The sequence below is a fragment of the Cantharellus anzutake genome, assembly GCF_015039405.1.
Source record: "Cantharellus anzutake strain C23 chromosome Unknown EI90scaffold_46, whole genome shotgun sequence".
In the NCBI taxonomy this organism is placed as follows: Eukaryota; Fungi; Basidiomycota; class Agaricomycetes; order Cantharellales; family Hydnaceae; genus Cantharellus; species Cantharellus anzutake.
The window spans coordinates 604,795-627,230 of NW_024066996.1; the positions used below are offsets into that span (position 1 = coordinate 604,795).

The 22,436-nt window shown below is 49.5% G+C and overlaps 8 protein-coding genes across 8 annotated transcripts; 7 read left to right on the forward strand and 1 right to left on the reverse strand.

Annotated features, from left to right (window-relative positions):
* Nucleotides 1–2,041: 2,041 nt before the first annotated feature.
* EI90DRAFT_3018693 (uncharacterized protein) lies at nt 2,042–2,772 on the reverse strand (the record flags this gene model as incomplete). Its single annotated transcript, XM_039057248.1, has 4 exons — nt 2,042–2,131; nt 2,173–2,370; nt 2,435–2,520; nt 2,691–2,772. 4 exons carry the CDS (start codon nt 2,770–2,772, stop codon nt 2,042–2,044), a joined length of 456 nt encoding a protein of 151 aa, XP_038912911.1.
* Nucleotides 2,773–3,821: 1,049 nt separating this feature from the next.
* On the forward strand, nt 3,822–4,367 carry EI90DRAFT_3070824 (uncharacterized protein). The gene has a single exon (XM_039061255.1). It carries the CDS (start codon nt 3,995–3,997, stop codon nt 4,199–4,201), a length of 207 nt encoding a protein of 68 aa, XP_038912912.1. The 5' UTR covers nt 3,822–3,994; the 3' UTR covers nt 4,202–4,367.
* Nucleotides 4,368–5,511: 1,144 nt separating this feature from the next.
* EI90DRAFT_3018694 (uncharacterized protein) lies at nt 5,512–6,514 on the forward strand (the record flags this gene model as incomplete). Its single annotated transcript, XM_039057249.1, has 4 exons — nt 5,512–5,620; nt 5,690–6,232; nt 6,304–6,394; nt 6,454–6,514. The coding sequence occupies 4 exons, from the start codon at nt 5,512–5,514 to the stop codon at nt 6,512–6,514; spliced, it is 804 nt and encodes a 267-aa protein (XP_038912913.1).
* A 1,850-nt stretch (nt 6,515–8,364) lies between these two features.
* Nucleotides 8,365–11,985, forward strand: EI90DRAFT_3230272 (coatomer subunit gamma; the record flags this gene model as incomplete). Its single annotated transcript, XM_039066496.1, has 11 exons — nt 8,365–8,592; nt 8,670–8,828; nt 8,895–9,352; nt 9,408–9,541; nt 9,604–9,782; nt 9,840–10,339; nt 10,395–10,492; nt 10,547–10,681; nt 10,748–10,992; nt 11,059–11,473; nt 11,532–11,985. 11 exons carry the CDS (start codon nt 8,365–8,367, stop codon nt 11,768–11,770), a joined length of 2,790 nt encoding a protein of 929 aa, XP_038912914.1. The 3' UTR covers nt 11,771–11,985.
* Nucleotides 11,986–12,200: 215 nt separating this feature from the next.
* EI90DRAFT_2930137 (type II pantothenate kinase) lies at nt 12,201–14,259 on the forward strand (the record flags this gene model as incomplete). Its single annotated transcript, XM_039055014.1, has 7 exons — nt 12,201–12,290; nt 12,382–12,447; nt 12,572–13,463; nt 13,525–13,744; nt 13,875–13,936; nt 14,008–14,101; nt 14,166–14,259. 7 exons carry the CDS (start codon nt 12,201–12,203, stop codon nt 14,257–14,259), a joined length of 1,518 nt encoding a protein of 505 aa, XP_038912915.1.
* A 449-nt stretch (nt 14,260–14,708) lies between these two features.
* Nucleotides 14,709–16,873, forward strand: EI90DRAFT_1953680 (kinase-like domain-containing protein). Its single transcript, XM_039052372.1, has 8 exons — nt 14,709–14,895; nt 14,970–15,283; nt 15,332–15,406; nt 15,472–15,681; nt 15,738–15,919; nt 15,982–16,030; nt 16,083–16,663; nt 16,719–16,873. Exons 2-7 carry the CDS (start codon nt 15,092–15,094, stop codon nt 16,506–16,508), a joined length of 1,134 nt encoding a protein of 377 aa, XP_038912916.1. The 5' UTR covers nt 14,709–14,895; nt 14,970–15,091; the 3' UTR covers nt 16,509–16,663; nt 16,719–16,873.
* Nucleotides 16,874–17,868: 995 nt separating this feature from the next.
* Nucleotides 17,869–19,761, forward strand: EI90DRAFT_3128005 (kinase-like domain-containing protein; the record flags this gene model as incomplete). Its single annotated transcript, XM_039064056.1, has 10 exons — nt 17,869–18,021; nt 18,085–18,162; nt 18,217–18,298; nt 18,346–18,401; nt 18,454–18,522; nt 18,588–18,797; nt 18,852–19,033; nt 19,096–19,148; nt 19,201–19,580; nt 19,654–19,761. 10 exons carry the CDS (start codon nt 17,869–17,871, stop codon nt 19,759–19,761), a joined length of 1,371 nt encoding a protein of 456 aa, XP_038912917.1.
* Nucleotides 19,762–21,029: 1,268 nt separating this feature from the next.
* Nucleotides 21,030–22,129, forward strand: EI90DRAFT_2859128 (uncharacterized protein; the record flags this gene model as incomplete). Its single annotated transcript, XM_039053791.1, has 7 exons — nt 21,030–21,146; nt 21,216–21,368; nt 21,431–21,445; nt 21,528–21,584; nt 21,739–21,861; nt 21,911–22,015; nt 22,076–22,129. Coding segments are annotated over 7 exons (624 nt in total), but the record flags the coding sequence as incomplete, so codon positions are not given.
* Nucleotides 22,130–22,436: the final 307 nt, after the last annotated feature.

A 22,436-nucleotide genomic window follows, 5' to 3' on the forward strand; every position in this document is an offset into this window, starting at 1 on the left:
ACAAATTTATAGGTTAGGCTGGCTATTGGAGGCGACCTTCAGACGGTGGTCGTGCGAGAGTGCCACTCCCTGAACTCATCGATATGCGATATGAGCACTTGCGACGATCATATCGCGATAGCATCGTATCCACCTGGGTCAACCCAACATCCTGAATCACCGCCTCATGTACTTCTTACTCAGGGTTTTCGTGCTTGCATCCTGCAGGCCTTCGAAAACAGACCAATCCACATGCTCATCACCACGATCAAAGCAAGATTTCAAATCATCATGGTGTAACGTTCATCTCGCAGGTCTTACATGCTGCAGCGATTGGCAAGACTGAAATGGAGCACGCGTTTTTGGCTACTGGCTATCGAGGGATACCTAGTATTGGTGTTGTATGCCATGAACAGTGCTGGAATCTGGACAAGTCAATTTCCAAATCGCATCTTCGTTCCATTAAGACCCTGCGATCTACATGTAATCCCTGTTATCTGCTAGGGGGCCCAACGGAATAGGGGGAACTCGTTTTATGCCGGAGTCCGCGGCTTGTGGTTAGATAACCGAGCCTGAGTTTGTGTGGGAGCGCGCGGCGCCAATACGAGCACGTGCTGATTTGCCCTTAGAATTGTGGTCTTGAACCGGTGAAACACACTCATCCTTCAGGTGACCAGCCTCTTATCATCCTTCCTCGATAGTACATATATTGACTTCGTAACGAAAGTCATCTCGACTTTCTCTGGACCTGAGATATACTAGGCCAATTCATTCTTGGTTTGTTCCTTACGCCCACTGCCACAGGAACAGGCCAAGAACATTCATAACAATATGTATTCCCAATCTCCGCACAGAAGGCTCCGGGGTTTGCTATCTGCTTCTAGCATCTGCAGAGGAAGGCTTCTTGCCGTACTGGCTTGAGTAACCATCTCGCCACATCGATATGAGCCTTGGGATCGGCTCTGTTTTCTGCTCGCAATGTTAAAAAAAAACGGTCGGGGTTTCTGCCAGCGATCCTTCTGAAGGAACTCATTAGAAACGCATACATCATCTCAACGGAACTCGAGCCTTTGAAAATCTCCGCGGATGTTCATATCGTAATCTGCACTGCTCTCCATGTATGGCGCCGGGACCAAATCATATCGCAATCATTAGTTGATACGCTACGGCTAAGACCAGAGTTCAGTGAACTTGTTCTACTTTTGGTGGTTCGCCTTCGAAACCAAACCCTAGCTTTGGACGCACTGCCGTGGAATAATTCCTCACCACTTTGACGCGTGTCAATTTTCCCTTGTGATTCACTTATATCCACCGCGCGCACGCCTCTCCCAAAATGGGACAGTCATAACACTTAATGCAAGCCAAACTTTGCCAACGGACTTCGCCGAATAGATCCCGTTGCTATGCATACACGGGCGACTGCGATCTGCACTTGCATGCTTCAACGTGTATGCCCTCACTCCAATTGAATCCATGTCGAGTCGGGAAGTCGGCTAGAAAGAGGCAACAATCGATGCGTCATATCATCGGCATCCACCGTACAGCCATCTCCCCTTTCCCCCAACTCGTCAGAACACGCCTTGCCCTCGCGGTTTCTTGCTGTCGTCCTTAGTGACTCCCATCCTTCATCCTCCATCACCCTCCTTGGAGACAAGAGACCATCATTCTCTGTCCATATCTTTCGTTTCAATTCACTGTGTCGCGCGCCTCAGCCTCCTAACGCCTAGATTCTTCTGCCCTAACCTCACGAAGCGTTGCCCATCATTATCCTCGTGTGTCTAACCAAATCAGTGTTGGTTTTACAGTTGGTCCATTCACTCTCACTTCCGACGACTCAATCGAGTATCCCCCCACCACAGCTCTGTTTCATCGTCACATTTTGATTTAGCCACTCTTTGCTACTTTTCTCTCTCTTTGGCTGAGTTTCAGCCACCATGTGGTGAGTAACGGATAGGCACCTAGTCCGTTTGATTAAAATCATCCGCCCAAGATGTAACAAATTGCTTGCTGCGCTTCCCGCTTGTGAGCAGCCCCTTAACGTCACATATGGGGCGTCATCGATTCACCCTTCGAACACGTGTGGCGGGGCCATGATCTGGGGCACCACCATCTCCGTGGGCGGACGTTCTTCAACTCCAACAACCGACACACCCTGGATTAGCCATTGAATCCGTTGCAATTTAGGACTCCCACCAAGGAGCTGAGGAAAATTTCATCCGCTAGATCTACAGTCTGTTGGGGCCAATATTTCTTTTCAAGTATGGTCAATTCGTCCACTTCTCTTTCAAGTACGAGTAGTACGTCGTGTCCCCTTCCTGCATCTCTTCCCCGCAGTAGTTTCAGCTGCATTGTGGTCATGATGATCCTGGAATTCCGTTCTAACTTCACAATCTGTTTATATTCTCAGTTACTTGTGCAGTAAAATCGCAACAACAGCCGCTACTCTTGCACTCACTAAGGTGATAGCCTGGGGAATTGTCATTCTCATTAGGCAGGCGGTCTCGGAGCTAATGAAACAGCTTTTGCGGGTCTTGTCCAGCACTAATATGTCGGAACCCAAATTTGCAAAGCGTTATGGCCGATTGTCTCTATTTATTTTATATCAAAGCCACTTTGATGATTGCTAATCCAAGAAAGCGTACGTACGGGCTGCTCCTCGCATCGGCCCCGCAGTTTCACCTGTTACCCCGTTTCTCATTTGCCGCGCGCACCTGCCTCCTTTTTCACTCGGCGTCTCTTCATCTCGCCCGCTGAGTTATGTAATGCTCCAAACTCTTCATGCACCGCCGCCATTTTTTCATTTTGAAAGGATCTGTGATTGGGTTGGGTTTCTTACTAACGGTTTGGCTATCATCTCTTCAACCTTTAACCAGGCGAGGCAAAGCTCAGTGAGAATGAGATCACGGCGGCCACCTCTGGGTGCAACACCTGATCAATATGCTGGTGGCGTCATACCTCCCTTCCCCTCCCATGCTTGCGGTTACGGCACCCACCATTATACAAAGCCGTAGTCGACTAGACCTTAGCGGACATTGGTTTCGAGGGTACGTTTTTTCTGTATCACACGAATTAATTTCTTTCCACTCGGTTGTGAATGCCGATTCACTTGTTATCACCTGTTCGACTATTCGTTTGAGAAATGTGACCTGCTGACCGATAGACTGACACCTGCCTTGTCGTGTTTATTTGGGATAGATTTACATTATATTCTGGAACTGGCGTTCTTGGGAAAAATGCCGGTCCGTTATGCGAGAGTAACTAGCTCACTCAACGTACCTGGTTATTCCTTCTCGTTGTTTGACACAAACATTTCCCCTTGTTCCTGCTCTTCACTATCACATCGCAAAAATCCGTTGCTTTCCAACTTGACTTCTTCATTTTCAAATGAATCTGTTCTTTCTTGCTCTAAGTCACTCCTGTCGTTCTCTCCCATTCCATGTCTTTCTTCCTAATGTCTCGGCTCCTCTTCTGCTGTGGCATCGATCATTCCACTCATCCGCTTCCGGATTGTTGGTTTCCGACTGACGAAGCGAATTGGGCTGTTTTTCTCTCCAAGTTACTATGTCGCTTGAGAAGAACGACCCTGTTACGCGAAGACTGGTACGGAGGACGTCGGGCGGAGCAAAGGAAGGAGATTACCCATCTGCCATCGATTCCAGTTGCTGTAAGTGGAACCCGACCGTATGAAGGGCCGATCAGGATCAAACCTTCCGATCATCGGATACGGGATTTTTGCGATGTCCTTTACGACTTTGCTGGTATCGGAACAGCAATCGTTCCATCTCATATTCTCTCCATTTGCCTGCACTTTCCTCGTTTACCGTGGTCTCTTTCTTCCAATTCCCCCCTGTCCCTTTGTAAACTCCACACAACAACCCCTTGGAGCCGAGGATGGGGACCCCTTTCCGCTTTCTCACATTTTACCTCATGCACTTATCCGCATTCATTTGGGTGGTTTTGGCGCATCTATCAGTGCTTTCCCCCTTTCGACCTGTTTATTGTCCCATTCCCCAGTATGGTAATAGTAAGTTTTTTCGCCATTTTGCCATTTCTCGTTGAATTCGCGTTCTTCAGGACTGCGGGGTTTTCTCGTTACCTCACTTCTTACGACCACGATCGCCATGCATGTATGGCCACCTCCTTGCTTTTGATTCCCTTTATTTGGCTTCTTATCTATTTGCCTATCTCTTGTATTCTGTTTTGCCTACGACTGCCCTTGTGACAACGATCACGATGACTAACGATGTCACTTCACATACTATGTACACGGCGTGCACTCGTCCGCCCCAAGAACATATTTGCGTGTGGACAATATCCTGAAGTATGGGAAGGTAATAACCGATGATCTGGCATCAGATATGGATATTGGTTATAAATGGATATCATGGCAGCCAAGGCTGTGTGCTTTACGATATGGGTGCAGGGTCAGACAGCGGGCAAGCCCCAGGAAGGAGAAGCAGCGAAGCTGTGTTCCCCGGACCGAGCAGATTGGTTTGATTTTTGAGAGAAGCCGTGCACGAGGCATGGCTGGACGAAACAAGTTGCCCATTTTGGCCGGTTCGGGCCTCTTGCCATCGGGCGCTGCTTCCAGCACGTATCAGCGCTCATCGTTCTTCTTCCCAACCCAACGGGAGCGGTGTATTATTGCTGTCCGAAAAATTAGGTAATGATGCAGAGAGACCAGGAGCAGGCTGCTGCTGGGTGTAGCCAAGTTGGCCGCTGATACTCTGAGGTTCGGTAGTAGTTTGTTTGAGATCTGGACCAATCAGAGTCCGTGGCAGAATGCTGGAGAAGTCTTGCCCTCTTGGGGATGTCCTGAGCAAAACCGGACTTGTTCCCCTAATGGGGTGGGAGGTTTAGTCAGCGGTGTTGTTAACCGTTGGGCAGCGTTCACTGTCCTGTCAGCTTGTTTGTCCGTTCTGTCAAACAACGTGTGACAACCTTTGACGCAGTCACAACACGTGTGACAGAGCGGCGTCTAATTTTTGAGGTTGTCGCCATCTTGGATGTAAATCGAGTTGCCGCCAAAGTTTTGATAAAAATTTTCCCTTTGGGGGTTTCCCGGCCGATGAAATTTTATTTTTTTTTGATGAGAGAAAAAAAATAATTGAACTGCATAGTTCATAATTTCCGGTAGGAGTTTGCTTAAGTAGATAAAAAGGACCGGTGCCGCCTTTTTCTCTCTTCATCCTCGCAACCATCCCCCTCATCTTTGTTTCGCCAGCGATATCCCGCGATCGGCTTGTCCGACTCGGTGTTTGTTTTTTTTTTGTCTTTCGGTTTCTGTTTACGCGTCTGTGCTTCGTTGACAACGCTTAGGCCCGCACGAGTTTCATCGTCGACCCAGCTCTTATATCACGTCGACATCTCCACACACGTTTCGCAACTGACTTACGTCTCTATCTCCCTCATCGCCCATTTGTGATTTTGTGCTTGCACTGTCGCCTGCGGCCTCCCTCGTCGATTTTTTAGATCAAGACCATCGCCACTCTCCAAACTTCAACGCCTCCTTTTTTGTCGCTACCTGATTCAATGGAACCCGCCAGCCCTTCTTCCTACTCTCACGAATACTTCATCGGCCAGCCCGACTTCGCCAACTACGAGTCCCCTGTTCCATACGACGCCGTCCCTGCTGTAGAAGGTAAGCACTCTGCTCCTTTTTCGCTCTGCATTCAATCTTCACGTTATCACTCACTTCATTCTTCCCCAGCCGAGCTTCCACGCTTTGGTCTCGGTTCCCTCAACTCGCTCCAGCTCACTGGATCGGGTATGCCCTCATACTACCCACCCTCATACGTTCAGTCCATTCGGTCACCTCGCCCCGTCTCCCCAATGCAATCCATCTCGCCACCACTCACTTCCATGTCTGCTTCCGACCTCTCCGAAACTCAAGGTCTTGCCTATGGTGCTCGCAGCACGGGGACTAGCTCCCCTGCCTCTTCGAGCCATGGCCGTAGTGAGCGTCGACCCGTCCGCAACAGCGCTGTGGTCGCTGCTGCCGGAGGTGGCCGTCGCACCACTAGGAGAAAGTCGACGAACGACGATGAGTTTGCGAGTGATGAAGACGATGCTCCGATGCCCGTTGAAGTCTCCAACCGGAGTGCTGTCAGCAAGCGTCGTGAGGAAGTTCGTCGTCAGCGCATTGAATCCGAACAGAGACGGAGGGATGAGCTCAGGGATGGGTACCGCAGACTTAAGGACGTGCTACCGGTCTCGAATCAGAAGTCGAGCAAAGTTAGCCTGTTGGATAGAGGTGGGTTTCGGCGTTGTGTCTCTGTGTGTGCGTGCGCGCGGCATGCTGATAAGATCCACTACCTTTTTCAGCGACAACCCACATTCGGACATTGGAGATGGCCCACTCACACATGATCATGAAAATTAACGAGCTCGAAACGGAGATTGCTCGTTTGCGAAAGTGAGTTGACCTTCCTAAGAAACAGTGTTGTTTTCAGTATGTCTGATGAATTCATACAGCGTTAATGAAACTCTCATGCTAAGCGCCGCGGAACGCCGTTCTTCTGGTGCTGTCTTCTGAAGAACCTTTTATGCTGCGTTTCCTCGGTTATGCGTTTTTAACATATTCTTCTTCCTGCTTATCACAAAACGGATGCGTACCACGCAGATTACCTTGGGCATTATATGACAGACACCCTTACATTTTTATCTCTATATTCTACACGTCGCATCACCGTTTACTACATCATACTCACCGTTCACTCATATCGTCCCCTTCACGCAACCCCACATCTATCATACCCCTCACACTCACTTAACTCTGGATCTGGGTTTTCTGGTTAAACCCATCTACACGGCCACGCCCCCACCACGGCGCACGTCTCACGCCGCGCGTTCGAGTTGATGATATATTTACGTGCTTATTTACGACATCAGTGATGACGAACACTCTACTTCGTGATAGAGTCACGAGTCCCCCCCTCTTCCTCTCTCCCCTCTCTGCCCATCTATGGATGGATGACATTGTTGACTGCATCGCTGCGATCGCCCTGGATGTTGGTTTGCTACTCCGTGGATCATCGGTACGTCCGTCGACGAGTCCTGCGCTTTGCCTTGGTGTTTGGGTACGACGTATGGCGTTGAGTGGTGTTGGCTAGTCCATGCACATTCCGCCTCGTCCCCCCTCTCTCCTGCCCACTGCCCTCGGCGCGTGCGCTCGATGGAGCATAGGTAACGGCATGCGCACTTTAGACGACTCTCATCGTGGTTCTTGCTTGTGAGCTACCTTCGTCTATATCGCTTGAGACGATCTCGGCCAGGATATTGTGCACGACTATGTGTTCAGTTGTCGGGGAGAATGCTGATGAGTGACGGCCCCAACCGCGTGCGGTTTTTCATGTCGTCCTCGTGCTAGCGCACTTCCGTCCAGCTTATCCTGCTTTCCTCCCTTCCTTCGTCTCGTGGTTTGGTGCTTGATTGTATGTGCGAGATAGAACTATGTGCATATTTGATGACGTTATGCGCGTTTTTCTTCAGCAATCGACCTCGTTGTCTACATACTAATTGCGAATCGTCGGTCCTCAACATTCCCTTGATCGATACGATGCGGTTTTCATCATCTTCCGATTTAGTGTTTGGTTTTTTTTTCTCGACCCCCCGATCTTCTCATCACTCGACCGGCCACTCCGCACCAGCAACATCTCTTGGACGCTGATTCACACCTTTAGGTTGTTTGATTTCCCCTCCCCTTCACCTTCCGCTCACCACATCTCATTACACTTCCCACTGGTTCATTCACACGCTTGTTCCTTGTACCTTGGGCTCGGGATAAACGTGTAGACGAGTTGGTGGGCGATCGGCTGACCCTTCACATTTGTTGTATATAGTAGCGGTGCTGTATCTTTTCTGTTCTTCCTACTTTCTAAGAATCGAGCGGTGGGCGCTGTCATATGAGAATTTTACCGAGCGTGGGTGACTTGTAACCGCTGAGACGAGGCTTGAGGTTTGACCACCATAGTCCATGCAGCTTTGTGTGTGGATAGAAGCTTGAATCAGGCTCAAATATATCGTTCAGAAGTCTATTTTCACTTCCGCCTCAGCTCTGCGACCAGTAGACCCGAGTGTGCGGTGAGGTGCCAATGACGGTTGGCTTGTGTTGTCGCGTTCAAGTATGCGCATCGGGACAAAATCAACAGTTGGGGCAATTTTTGTGAAATGATGCGCACGTATCCCTCTGACCATACGTGACTTCGCAAGCAGCTACTTCCAAGAGTCTGCGGTGGCCCCACTGAACCGTCGACTGGAAAGTGACACGTGATCAACTTGAACGATCCGCTTCGACGTGTATCCTCGCGTCGCAGTCCTCTGGTATTTCGTCTTCTTCTCGTCCCTCCCCTTTTCTCCCATTCTTAATTCTTCACATTACAAACGATGAGCCTCGCGAAGAAGGATGAGGAGACAGGGCTTGGGTCTTACTATAACAACAAAACAACGATCATACAGGAAGCACGAGTGTTCAATGAATCTCCTATCAGTCCACGGAAATGCCGAGCGCTGCTGACGCGGATCGTTTATTTGCTTTATTTGGGCGAGACGTTTAGCTCTCAGGAGGCTACGACACTTTTCTTCGGGACGACAAAGTTGTTTCAGAATAAGGATGTACGTTTGGATGGGGTGGCGCGTGCTCTCGTTTGGGGATAGTTGGGATCTGATGAGGCTGCCTTTGTCTTATTTAGAGTGCCCTGAGACAAGCGGTGTATCTGGCAATAAAGGAGCTGGCACTTTCTGCTGACGATGTGATCATGGTGACGAGCAGCATTATGAAGGATATGCAACCTAACTTAGAGGTCATTTATCGTCCCAATGCCATCCGTGCACTATGTCGGATAATAGACGTGCGTGAATCCACTTTCTCTCCCGTTGACGTTAGAGAAATTACTGCGGTTATTATGAATTTTTAGGGCTCAATGGCTCAAGGGATCGAACGCTTTTATAAGACCGCTATTGTGGATCGTAATCCTTCCATATCCTCCGCTGCACTCGTTTCTTCCTACCATCTTTTTCCATCATCAAGAGAAGTTATCAAACGCTGGGTGAACGAAGCACAAGATGCTGTCAATGCAAAATCAACAACATCTTTCTTTGGGACCAGTGCAGCTGGGGGATATCTTAACTTCTCAACGGGTTCGCAGTCCTCGTCGCCCGGCGGGTACCAGGCTGTACCATCCACGAGCTATATTACCCAGTACCATGCCCTTGGTTTGTTGTACCTGATGAGACAGCAGGATCGGATGGCGGTGATAAAAATGATACAACAGCTTGGAGGAGGGAAGTCTGGCGCTGGGACGACGTTGAAGAATCCGATGGCATTGTGTATGCTGATTCGATACGCCGCGAAGGTTTTGGATGAGGACCCCAAGTGAGTGCGATGGGGTGTTGAATAAGCGGAATTGATAAATCCTGTCTCTGTTTAGTGTTCAGAGGCAGATGCTTGAACTCTTGGAAGGATGGCTGCGTCATAAGAGCGATATGGTTAACTATGAAGCTGCTCGGGCTATCTGTGAGATTCGTAACGTCTCGTCTGCTCAGCTCGTCAGACCTATTGCGGGTAAGCTTTACTTGATATATTTTCCGGCCTTTGACACTGACATCTTCGCCTCTGCTGTGAAGTCTTGCAACTTTTCTTGTCGTCTGCCAAGCCTACGCTCAAGTTTGCGGCCATTCGGACATTGAGTACGCTTGCACTTACACACCCTGGGCCAGTCTCTACTTGTAATGTAGACATAGAGAATCTCATCGCGGATTCCAACCGTAGCATCGCTACATATGCTATCACTACACTCCTTAAGGTGTGTCGCTCATGTAATCAGCTCCTTGAATGAGTTTCAACTAATACCGTTTCGCAGACTGGTAATGAAGCTTCCGTCGATCGCTTAATGAAACAAATCTCTGGCTTCATGAACGAAATTAGTGATGAATTCAAAGTCATTGTTGTGGATGCTATTCGCTCCCTGTGCCTCAAATTCCCAGGAAAACAAGCAACTATGCTCAACTTCTTGGCCGGTGTCCTACGTGATGAGGGGGGATATGACTTCAAACGGGCGGTCGTGGAAGCGATCTTCGACATGATCAAATTCATCGAGGATTCCAAGGAGGCTGCCCTCGCTCATTTGTGCGAATTCATCGAGGACTGCGAGTTCACGAAGCTCTCGGTTAGAATCTTGTACCTATTGGGTATTGAAGGACCTAAGTCTCCGAAGCCCGCGAGGTATATCCGGTACATCTATAACCGGGTTATACTCGAGAATGCGCTGGTTAGGGCTGCAGCGGTTTCGAGCTTGGCGAAGTTCGGGGTAAATGTGGTGGATCAGGCTGTTAAGAAGAGTATTCGAGTCCTGCTAACTCGGTAGGTGGCACTTTACTTTTTGTCACTTGATGAGGTGTGCTTACGATGAAGCCAGCTGTCTCGATGATGTGGATGATGAGGTTCGCGATAGAGCAGCAATGTACTTGAAGGTGATGAACCAGCCTCCATTAGCCGAAACATATGTTAAGGATGGTATGTCTTTTGACAAGGGCAGAAAGCTACTGCGTTGCTTAATAACTTGAACAGAATCTGTTTTCTCTCTCGCTGCCTTGGAGTCGAAACTTGCTGCCTACATTCTGGACGCGAACGCTAGTGACGTCCCTTTTGACACCTCCTCGATACCCAAAGTCAGCAAGGAGCAAGCCAGACAAGAGAGCGCCCGTATGTGCTTTGTACACCCTTCCGTCGGCCTTCCGCACTCTAATGTCGCCTGGTAACATACTCTAGGTCCCAGTGCTCTTGAAACGGCACATACTATACCTGCTCCAAAAGCTCCTACTTCCACCGCTCCCGCTCCATCTATCGCAGAGGCCAAATCGGCATACGCGAAACAGCTTGCTGCCGTGCCAGAGTTTGAGTCGTACGGTTCTGTGATCAACAGCAGCTGGAAGCCCACCCAACTTACGGAGAGCGAGACAGAATACACTGTGTCGTGCGTCAAACATGTATATAAAGAACACATTGTTTTCCAGGTAAGTGCAGCCCCAGCTTTGTGGGCCGTAATTCCGGAATGCCGTCACTTAAATTACACAACCTAGTTCAATGTATCCAATACTCTCCCTGATACCATTCTCGAGAACGTGTCCGTTCTCATGCAGGCTACTTCGGAAGCAGGTCTCACGGAAGATTTCATTATCCCTGCCCCTCAAATTACTTCCGCCAACTCACCTCAAGTCGTGTATGTCTCCTTCACGCGCGAAAACCCCGCTGAATATGTTTTGGGCTCGTTCCTCTCTACGCTCAAATTCATCAGCAAGGAGGTTGACCCTTCAAGTGGCGAACCGGAGGAAGAAGGGTATGAAGACGAGTACCAGGTCGAGGAGGTGGAAATCGGGGCTGGGTCCGAGTACATTGTTCCTACCTATGCTTCATTTGAGTCCGAATGGGCCAGGATGGCTAATGGGCCGAGCGTGGTTGAGACATTTTCGCTGTCTGCTATGGATAGTATTAAGGGTGAGTGCCTAGATCCACGCCCTGCTCCGGTCCCTAAATTACCGTGTTATCGTTCTAGCGGCGTGCGACTCTATCATTGAGATCCTGAACATGGAGCCCCTTGGAGGTAGTGAGCATCCAACATCCCAGTCGGTACATTCGCTTATGCTTGCCGGTATCATTACCGGCGGAGGTGGCAAGGCCATCGTTCGCGCCAGGATGACCTACATTTCCGACACAGGCGTCACCCTCGAGTTAGGGGTGCGAGCAGAGAAGGAAGCGGCTTGTAACCTAGTGATTGCAGCCATTGGGGGCTAATCGCTGTGTGGTGTGATGCCGTGTTTGTCGTTCCTCAAAGATTTCCTGGCATGATTGCATCACATGTAATCTAAAATTCCCTACTCTATCCCTCCGGTTTCATAGTTTATGCCATGCTTCGTAGTACTTACAGTATACCTCTTGAAGCTCTTCTAAACAGGTTTGTCTCATTCCGAGCGTTAGTTCACGCGAGCTTGTCGGGTGTGACCGTAATATTGATTGAGATCGGAGCTGGGGGTCATCTCCCCCAAGTTCCGCTGAGGATACCATATTCACGGAGTCATCAAACGTATCAGGTTGCTGTGCTACTGCTGAGTGAGCCTTTATAGCTGCGCTCTGGCTTATTGGGGTTGGCCGCCAGCGGCAACTCTCTTTGTACCCATACTCGGCTGAGGTTCGTTAGCCTAGACGCTGACCTCAGCTGAGCACTATGCCTGGCACTTCTGGCGTCATACCAGTGCCGCGCAACATCCAAGTCGATACAAGGGGCGCAGTAATACTACAAGAAGAATCGCCTGAGGTGCGTTACCTCATTCCGTCAGATGACGACGTGGGGGAACTTAATTCATGCGTCTCGTTTGTTTGATTGGTATCATGCAACGGGACTATAGACGAGAGATAGTAGAGGAATATACCTCCCCAATCATGTGGAACCAGTGTCACACATCGCAGTTGACGTGAGTAAAGCATCGCTGGGGTAATCGTACGAGTGGACTGATGCATCAAATAACCTCCTCCAACGGCTCGTCACGCCCTCCATGAACATCAATGCGCTTGCTGCTGTGCGGTTAATTATCTTAGATTGGTGGCTCGTTGGCCAAAATCATTTATTTCACTCGTTCCCCTGTTCCGCCTCAATCCTCAACTGAAGATTCCCTCGACTCAGAAAGCATAATATCAAGCGACTCCATCCCATCCACGCCTCCTGATGTCGAAGACCCTTCCACGTCTCTATCAATCCCTGCCAGGCGTCCAAAGCTTACAGGTGCACTGACACCTTTGGTCCTCGAAGGTCCTCGTATGACCACCATTTCTCAACGATTTGTCGGCTGTGGCGGCGAGAACAAAGGGGGTGCCATTGAAAGCGCCAAGTTACGAGGCGCTCTCCTCCGGCGGCAAACGCTTCAGAATGTGCCGGGTGGTTCACTCAACTTTGAACGATTCGAAACAGACAACATTCATGAATGCGTCGAGTTCATTCAACAGCTCATTTCCCGCTCGGCGGATGTAAACCGCGTCTCGATCGAGGAGATGCGGAAGAGTGTGAAGATCATGGCTACGGGCGGAGGCGCCCATCGGTTCTACGACTTATTCAGCACGGAGTTGGGCGTGGATGTTCAGAGGGAGGACGAGATGGAGTGTTTGATCACAGGCTTGGTTTTCATCACGTCAATACCAAATGAGGCGTATTTCTTCTCGGACGAACTGATTGCGGAGGTGTCGAAGAGTAATGGGACCCATCACGATTTGCATGAGCTGCAAAGACCCTCCCCGGACCCACCTCGGTACGGTGTGACGTACGTCAAGGAGCCGAATGCCCAGCTTCCCTGTCTATTAGTGAACATTGGATCTGGTGTGTCGATCATCAAAGTCGACGAGGATGGAAAATTTGAGCGTGTGAGCGGAACAAGTTTAGGTGGTGGGACATTGTGGGGGCTGCTAAGTTTGTTAACGCCCGCAACGTCTTTTGATGGTCAGCCATTCCATTCCAACGTTGCAAGCAAGACTAATTTTAGGCGTTCTTTTATAATCAGAGATGCTTACCCTTTCTGAAACGGGTTCGAACGAGAGTATAGACATGCTCGTTGCAGATATCTACGGACAAGATTATGGCCGACTTGGTCTCAAGTCCAGTGTCATTGCATCCTCGTTTGGCAAGGTCTTCAAGAAAGGGAAAGAGAAAAAGCAATTTCGTCCAGAGGATATTGCCAAGTCACTGCTGTATGCCATATCGAATAATATCGGACAGATTGCGTGAGTGGACATGCTGCTTGATTTCCATGTGGTGAAACCCACCCCAGCCTATTCCATTACGATCTATGATCATCCGTTCGATCGCATTTCATGTTCATGATTTTCGTATCTTCTTACTATCCTCTTACAGCTACATGAACGCGGAAAAGTATGGCCTCGAGAGAATCTACTTTGGAGGATGCTTCATCCGAGGTCAGTAATCATATTCCCTGAGATCTTAATTAAGCTCACAGCAAACCCACTACCACATGTGATAATGATAGGGCATGCCGCCACGGTCGCTACTCTCTCGTATGCCATACGGTTCTGGAGCAAGGGGACAAAGAAGGCTATGTTCTTGAGACACGAAGGGTTCTTGTGCGTATATTTCTGCGTCTCTCGTTTTTCAAGGTGTCTAAATTAACTTGGAATGACATTACAGAGGGGCGATCGGAGCTTGGCTCAGGAACATAGACGAGGAATCTGGCTCACGACCCGAAGACAACTTCACAACAAGCTCTGACCGAACTATTTAATTTTTATATGTAGTTAGAGAATATACCTGGACATATTTACTCTTGTGCATTGTTCTTGTTGATAGCGCCATTCTATAACTTTTGCCGTAATTCTTGATAATTATCGAATGAACGTGTCGGATCTGCAAGGCAGAATATAATATGCTGTTTCTTGATTAGATTCTGACGCTCGGTCCTGTTTGCGGTTCTCTGTGGTGTCAAGGCTGCACTCGTACAGCCACTTGCATTCCGTTCTAGAGATAGCTAGGGCCGGCCAATAATATGAGAAAAGTGTATGTACCCGTATGTGCGCTTTTCCACTCAGTTCGGACGCGCCATCTTTTCGCATGGCGGCTCGTTACTTGTTGAGCAGCGAACCGCGCGTGTGTCCATAACCAATGTGCTGCTCACCTTGCGCGCCTAAAATTCTAGTCACATTTGACCCCCCCTTCACTTCATCTGTGAGACACCTACACTCATCACCCCTCACCTCCGGGGCGTATAATGTCTCAATCAGCTAGGCAAGAGCATCGTCACTTGTTGGCTAGGCTTTCTCGGATCGATGCCCGTGACTTGGTGGGTCAGGTAGACGTGAATTATGGGCGCTATCCAGCTTCTGGGAGTTTTGCACGCGCTTTTGCTGGAGTCTGGCAATCAGTCTGTAAAGCCGCCATTGAGTTATTGACGATTGGGCTAATATTGTCGTTGACTTGTGCTCAATTTTTCCTCAGAAACATGTCTGTGTCAAGGTCCTTCATAGCGTGGACGTGATGGATAATTCCAAGTTTTACGATTTTTCCCGGGTGAGTCTCCACCGCATGTCCAAGCGCCTGCTCCGGCTTACCGACACCGCATGAAGAGGCTTGTGCGCGAATTGATGATTTGGCGTACCCTCCATCATCCAAATGTGGTAGAACTACACGGTTGGATTCTCGAGTTAGATGAAGCAGACAAGCTAACCGCCAGTTTCATTTCCACTTGGTGTGAGGGAGGTGACGTCAAGCGGTATCTTCAAAGAAACCCGGATGCTGACCGCTGTCGAATCGTGAGTAGTTCTTGGACGTACTTCGACATAGGAGAGGCAGTCTCATAGAGTCAGATTTGCTCGGCCGCAGAAGGCGTCGCCTATCTTCACCTGAGAGGAATTGTCCATGGAGACATCACCCCGGTACGTGGGTCCAATATCTGGTGCTTGTGGCTACCCTTCTCATTGTGCCTGCGTTCCCCTCGCAGAGAAATGTGGTGATTGACCGTGATGGATTAGCGAAGTTATGTGATTTTGGGGTCTCATCTATTCTTAACGACGAGTCGACATATGCCGAAGGGTCGAGTGTGGTTCGCAGCCTGCGTTTCATAGCTCCTGAGCTCTTGAATGTCGATGACCCAGTGGTCCATCGAGATGAGAGGAGCGATGTGTGGGCATTCGGATGTACATCCGCTGAGGTGAAGATTCTTGTTTCAGATGATCCTGGAACTTCTGATTCCGACCTACCATTAAGATTCTTAGTGACCGGCCTCCCTATCACGGGATACATGAGTTTCATGTTCCGTCTGAAATAGCGGGTGGGACACCCCCGTATATTTGGGATCGACCAGATGAGGTTGGGGAAGTCATTGTACGATGTATGACGTTTCAGCGAGATTCGCGGCCGGGCATGCTGGATGTAACTAGATCTTTCAGGTGAGGGAAACGGGTTCGTCGATACTCGGCGCTTTGTCATTGGCTCACTCTATTCTGTCCAGACGCCTCGGCCTAGTGACCGGAGGTTCCACACTCGCTCGGTCAACTTGTGCACGTAGAGATCATTTCTATATCTAGGCAGCCAGTGCTAACTTTTTTCCAGGGTATGCTGCCATCTGGCGGAGCACGCAATGCTTTACCGCCGAGAATATCCTCAACAAGGATAGGCACAGACAACATGCAACGCAACCGTGAGCCCGACATCCTCGGTCACATCCCACACGATGCATACACAATCTACACGCTCGAAAAGTTCTGCATGGGCCTCCAACGCAGTTCACTGGCGCGAGGTGCACATATTATATCACTCAAACGACATGGGGGGAAGATTGGCGTCCCCCATCGGTTTTTGATCCTTCGTGTCCAGCAAATTCATGGTCACAGCGGCGACGAATTCTATATCCGTCTTGACCGGCGCCATGACAAAAAGATCCCGCTCTGGAAGTTTATGTTTAACGGCGGGGTTTCTGATGCTATGGATTCTGTGAGCTTTGTCGTTGCATCGTCTCCATATCACTCAGTTCGATAATCCAGGCCAGCTTCTCTCGCAATGTAGAATATCTTTGTGATTGTGCTCCAGAGGAAGAAGCTCTGATGACTTTTCCAGCTCCTGTGCCATTGATTATGTTCACCAAGCTCCTTGAGGTCATTGTCAGGGAACTAAAGACGTATAGCTTCAGTAAGGTTCGTCGGTAGTACCTGATTGGCGCCCATAAACTGATGGTATAATATGCCGCAGGAAAACTGTTGGTTCTTCACTTCGATAATCCAAGAGTGCTTCATCATCCTATTTGATGGCCGGTTCGAGCATGGGGAACTCAACAACCCAGGCCTAGGAATGTCTCGGCGAGCACAAGTTAGGGACAAGCTTTACCTCCAGTTTCCAGAACGGGCCCCCCGATACCAGGGATCCTGGTGAATATCCGTATTATTGGAACTCACGACCATCTCTAGCACTTGGACCATGAGTCAGACGTTCTCGACGTGTAGTAGTTTGGTCGGCTGCAGACGTTGGCCAAGAGAGGTGAGAGCTCAAAGAAACAAGTCGCCCTGCCGACGATTGCGATGCGAGCGATGCATTCTTTAATTGTTTGTAATAGGCTAGGTTCGCGGGCTGATCATGTACTACAAGCTCTATGTCGGTAACGCTATCAATTCGGTTTGCTCCTTTGCATGCGATTGGACAGAGCCAGCATTCAGGGATCAGGTGAAGACCAGGAGTTGCCACCAATCAAACCGGCCGTTAACAACTTTGTGAGCGTGCTTAGAGCATGGGAATTCTAGTCTGAAATGCCGGACCGTGAAACCAGGGAGCAAAGTTTCTGGACAGAGATTGATCGTAATGTGATAGCCTGGGATTGAAAGGCGTTGGCAGCCGACCGCGCGCGGGAGCCCGACCCCACAGCGATTCTCCAAGACAAACCATTTTTCGGGCACGAGACAGCAACACATCCCTCGGAAGGACGAACCACACTTGATGTTGGCGTTCCTTCCGAGGGAATTCTGTTGTTATGATTTTCCCCTTACAATGGCAGTGAGGAGGCGATGGTGTTCGGTTACGTGTGATGCCGTCCATGGCAAGCATACGAGCCGTCCACCACTTGTCTGTCAACAGGTGTTGCGTCCTGGCTTAGGTGTTCGTTGTGCACACATATGCTGTACTCTTTCACTCATGTTGCCCATTGCCTAATAATTTTCTCTTCGAGTATCGAATTGGCGCCCAAGTCCAGAATTGTGTAGCGTGTGAACGAACTCATTCCGAGCTTCTGTTACGCTGCGCGCGCGCGCGCTAAGTTTGGTCTGTACGGCTTGGTGCATTCTCCGTTTTAATCCTCCCTTTGTTTGTGAGCAGTCCTAACCGCACTATCTCTTTACTTCCAGCGTGTACGATGTCCCAAAAAGCGAAGCAGAAGTTCCATTGCCTGTTGGATAGTCTCATTGCGATCGACAATCGTAACCTTGATGGTCTGGTGGAGGTGAATTATGAGGCCCGTCAAGCTTCTGGGGGTTTTGCGTGCACCTTCATTGGAGTCTATAAACAAGTCTGTCGGACGTCCTTTGGCCATTGATGTCTGGGCTAATCTTGTCGCTGGTGGTGCGTCAAGTCTCAGCAATATGTCTGTGTCAAAGTCCTTCATCAGGTGGACGTGATGGATGATGTCAAATTTCGCATCTTTTCTCGTGTGAGCGGACATTGCTGACTGTCTTCAGCTCATGCCGACAGACGCCACATGTAGAGACTAGAAACCGAGTTGAAAATTTGGCAGGATCTACGTCATCCGAACATCGTAGACCTTCACGGTTGGACTATCGGGTTAGGTATGGCGGATAGGCTAACTGCCAGCTTCATTTCCACCTGGTGCGAGGGGGTGACGTGAAGAAGTATCTTCGTAATCACCCACTTGCTGATCGCGGCCGGATTGTAAGTAGTGCTCATATGTGCCTCAGTGTTTAAGAGGTTCATCCGAACTCAGATTTGCTCGGTTGCGGAAGGTATTGCCTATCTCCACTTAAGAGGGATTGTTCATGGAGATATCACTCCGGTACACACGTCCGGTTTCCGCTGCTCGCGGTCATTTATCTCATTACACTCGAATCCATTCTTCAGCGAAATGTGGTGATTGACCACGAGGGATCAGCGAAGCTATGCGATTTTGGGGTTTCATCTATCCTTGGCGATAGGTCCACGTATGCCGAAGGGTCGAGTGCGATTCGTAGCCCGCGTTTTATGGCTCCCGAGCTCTTCAACGCCGATGACAACGAGGTTCACCGAGATGAAAGGAGCGATGTGTGGGCATTCGGATGCACATCTGCTGAGGTGAACTCGCTCTTAGACATAGTTTTAGACTGTTGATTTCAGCCTATCGTCAAGATTCTTAGCAATCAGCCCCCCTATCACGAGTTACGTGATGTTCATGTCATGTTTGCAATAGTGAGAAAGACACCTCCGTATACCTGGGATCCACCAGATGAGGTTGGGAGAGTTATTGCACAATGTATGGAGTTCCAGCCAAATTTGCGACCGGGCATGCTGGAAGTAACTACGTCTTTCAGGTAAGGGGAACGCGTTCGTTCATGTTCGGTGCTTTCTCGTTGGTTCACTCTATCCCGTCCAGACACCTCGGCCTAGTGATCGGAGATTCTACACTTGCCCAACCAACTCGTGCACGTAGCCGTCATCCTTATATTCGAACAGTCGGCGTTAACTTCTTTTCAGGAAGTCGCGTCACCACCTGGCGGATCATACAGTGCTTTGCCGCCGGAGACGTCGTCAACAAAGGCAGATGCCCGCGACACGCGTCACTCCAACTATGAGCCTGACATCCTCGGTCACATCCCACACGATGCATACACAATCTGCACTCTCGAAAAGTTTTGCATGGACCTCCAGCGTAGTTCACTGGCACGAAAGGCACAGATTGTGTCGCTCAAACGATATGGCAAGATAAGTGGCGTCCCTCATCGGTTTTTGATCCTTGACGTCGAGCAACTTCATGGTCACGGTGGCGAGTTTTACATCCGTCTTGACCGGCGCCATGACAAGAGGATCCCATTCTGGAAGTTTGTATTAAAGGGCGGGGTTTCCGACGCTAAGGATTTTGTAAGCTTTGTCGTTGCATAGCCTCCATATTGCTCAGTTTCAGCAATTCAGGCGAGCTTCTCACGTAATGCAGAATGTCTTTCGTGACTATGCTCCAGAAGCAGAAGCAATCATGACTTTTCCAGCTTCTGTGCCACTGGTTATGTTCACCCGGCTGCTCGAGGTTGTTGTCGGGAATTAAGGACGTACAGTCTCAGCAAGGTCTGTTGGTAGAAATCAATGAGTGCCCATGAATTGATGAGATTCTGTCTCACAGCAAAACTGCTGGTTTTTCACCTCAATAATCCAAGAGTGCTTCATCATCCTGTTTGATGGTCAATTCGAGGATGATGGCAAACTCACAATCCGAATCTAGGGATGGCCCGGCGAAGAGAGTTTAAGCACCAGCTTCGCCTTCATCTCCCGGAACTATCGCACAAAGTCCACTAATGCGAAGGATCCTGGCGAACTCCCATGCGAACCCACAACCAGCTTTGCATGATTTAGGCAGTATTCCCAACGCTAGTAGCCCAGGTCGGCTATGAACCTTGGCCAAGACTAAAAAGATGAGGGAGTGACCCTGCGCAGCGTACATGGTGCGAGCTTAATAGAGCCACGCGCCCATTCACATGGATGAATGTATGAAGAGCACCACACTCGCGCATCGACGTAATCCAAGCGTTCCAATTTATCTCGGTAACACGACCCGTTCCCGTACGCGATAAGCACGGAGTCGGAACAAACTTAAGTCAGCGGGCCAGCATTCCCCGGAAATTAGGTGAAGATCAGAGAATCATTGGTTGCAGATCAAAATGACCAGTGCAACTTCGTCGCTGTAAGCTGGTATCAAGTTGGGATGAACTCAGCTGTCACATCAGGTTACCGAGATGCTCAAGTAAGCAAGCTTTCTGACAACTGTGATCGTCCAGGTGGAACTGTGATTACACAACGATGATGACAAGATTCCACCGGATCACATGCGGCCGGCAGCTGACCGTGGAAATTCCAGGGGGGGGTTCCGTGCAAACCATCAACACTCAGCTTCTTAATGATGGACACTCAACATGATTCAACAACTGCCACAGCGGGACATCAACAGCAAGACTGCCCTCTATTGACCATATAAGCTCTCCGATACTAGCGATCGTGAAACCAAGAGCCTCTCAATCCATTTGAACTGTCGGACATTCCCTCACGGCGCAATCGATGCCTCTTCCACATCCTGTATCTCGGTGCCACTCCGCGGCAGCTCGTGCCGCGCAAGGGACCCAGCGTCATCATCACAGATTGTCCTTAGATGGACATACTTCGTCTCATCCACCTATCACCTCTCGCCGATTGTCACAAAGGAGTCCTCACCGCGAAGGCTCTTTTCGCCGTGCCTCCATATCACCCGCGGAGCGTGACACGTTTAATCTTGTACGGGGGGGAAGCCTTAATTGGGTGATTTTTCTCTCGTGTTACCTCCAGTCCGGGAGTCCGCCGACTTCCCCTCCGTTGTCCGGCCTCACTTCATGTTCCCCGATGCCTACCAAGAGTCTTCTGAACAGTGTTGCTGGTGCTGCACATTATTCTGGAATGGCGACTGTAAGTTGTGGTGCCGATAGCCATGAGTCCTTTTGAGGTGCTTTACATCTTCTAATACCGGGTACTTAGGAGGAAGGTATACACGAGCAGTTCGAGCCCACGTTCGCAGATGGGGAGGACCGAACAGAACTTGGCCCCGTCCGACAGGCAATACTTGATTCTGTCCTAGCTCTCTACTCCGGAAATCCATCCATCGAAATATTTTCGACATATTGGAGGAAGGTTTGCACGCCAATGCTGTCTTACTTGTTCGTCTGGCTTAACGCCACTGTCTCCTATTTTAGGACGCGGTGTTTGAGGTGTGTCGAATGGACGGCATCGGCCGCGGTTAGCGTTCTGGTCAAGGAACCGGCTGACGTTTTCCGTGCCATTTGCATTTAGGATCCTCTGACTTTGTGTCATGGGTATCGGGAATATGCTGCTCAAGTAAGCCACTTTGTCGCGAGGATTCTTGTATTGAAAACTCACTAGTGGATTTGTGCCTGGACAGTTTTATGGTCTGGTGAGTGCATTATTTCAGCACTCCAGCGTTTGGGGTGATGCCTTGGAGAGTCACGATGAAAGGTCATGCTCATAGCTGTCCCGCGTCTAGGCGAAGTTTGTATCCAAGACTGTAACTGTCTCGCATCGCGTGTTGGCTTCGACCACCTCGCCAAGTCGAATAGTGTACAGTCAAGTCCAGGAATACACCTTCAAATTCATGAAGCAGAAAAAAGTTCGTCGACTCGACAGCATCAGGGGAGAGGCACTGATGATACTAGCAGACAATTCATTCGATGGTGGTTATACATCTTGATCGCGAAGAGAAAATCATCAAACTTGAAGACAAATGGAAAGGCATCGACCAGCCTCATAAATATGGTGCTCTCGTACGCCTCCTTGCCCCATCTAACTTTCTACTGGTCTCATACACTTTCCAATCCTGCCAGTTCTTCCGAAGGCTTAACGCAAAGACTCTTCCTTTCCTCATTAAGTATCCTAAGCAAATTGCTTCGAGCCAGTCTGTATCCATACTTGGTTCGCCTCACACAACTTCTTCGTATCCGCCACCACCACATGATACCAAACCGGCACCGTTACCGAGTCCACCTACTCAACACCATAGGTTATCCCCAGTGCTTGGCTCAGATTCCGGCTCAACTCCTGAGATCAACTCCTCGGGTACGAGTCGAATAGGCTCTTCTGCTCCAGGTGCTTAAATATCCTTGGTCTCGCCTTTGTTGCCAGTGTTGCCAGACAGGACACTGATCTTTCGTTGGCCCTGTTCCTTCCCGTTCCCTCGCTTTCTTG

What these genes read in the sequence shown, in the direction of transcription:
- EI90DRAFT_3070824 (XM_039061255.1), top strand. Translation starts at nt 3,995, where the DNA reads ATGGTAATAGTAAGTTTTTTCGCCATTTTGCCATTTCTCGTTGAATTC.
- EI90DRAFT_1953680 (XM_039052372.1), top strand. Translation starts at nt 15,092, where the DNA reads ATGAAGAGGCTTGTGCGCGAATTGATGATTTGGCGTACCCTCCATCAT. An exon ending in GATGTAACTAGATCTTTCAG is followed by an intron (nt 15,920 to 15,981) that starts GTGAGGGAAACG and finishes TATTCTGTCCAG; the next exon opens with ACGCCTCGGCCTAGTGACCG. An exon ending in CACTCGCTCGGTCAACTTGT is followed by an intron (nt 16,031 to 16,082) that starts GCACGTAGAGAT and finishes ACTTTTTTCCAG; the next exon opens with GGTATGCTGCCATCTGGCGG.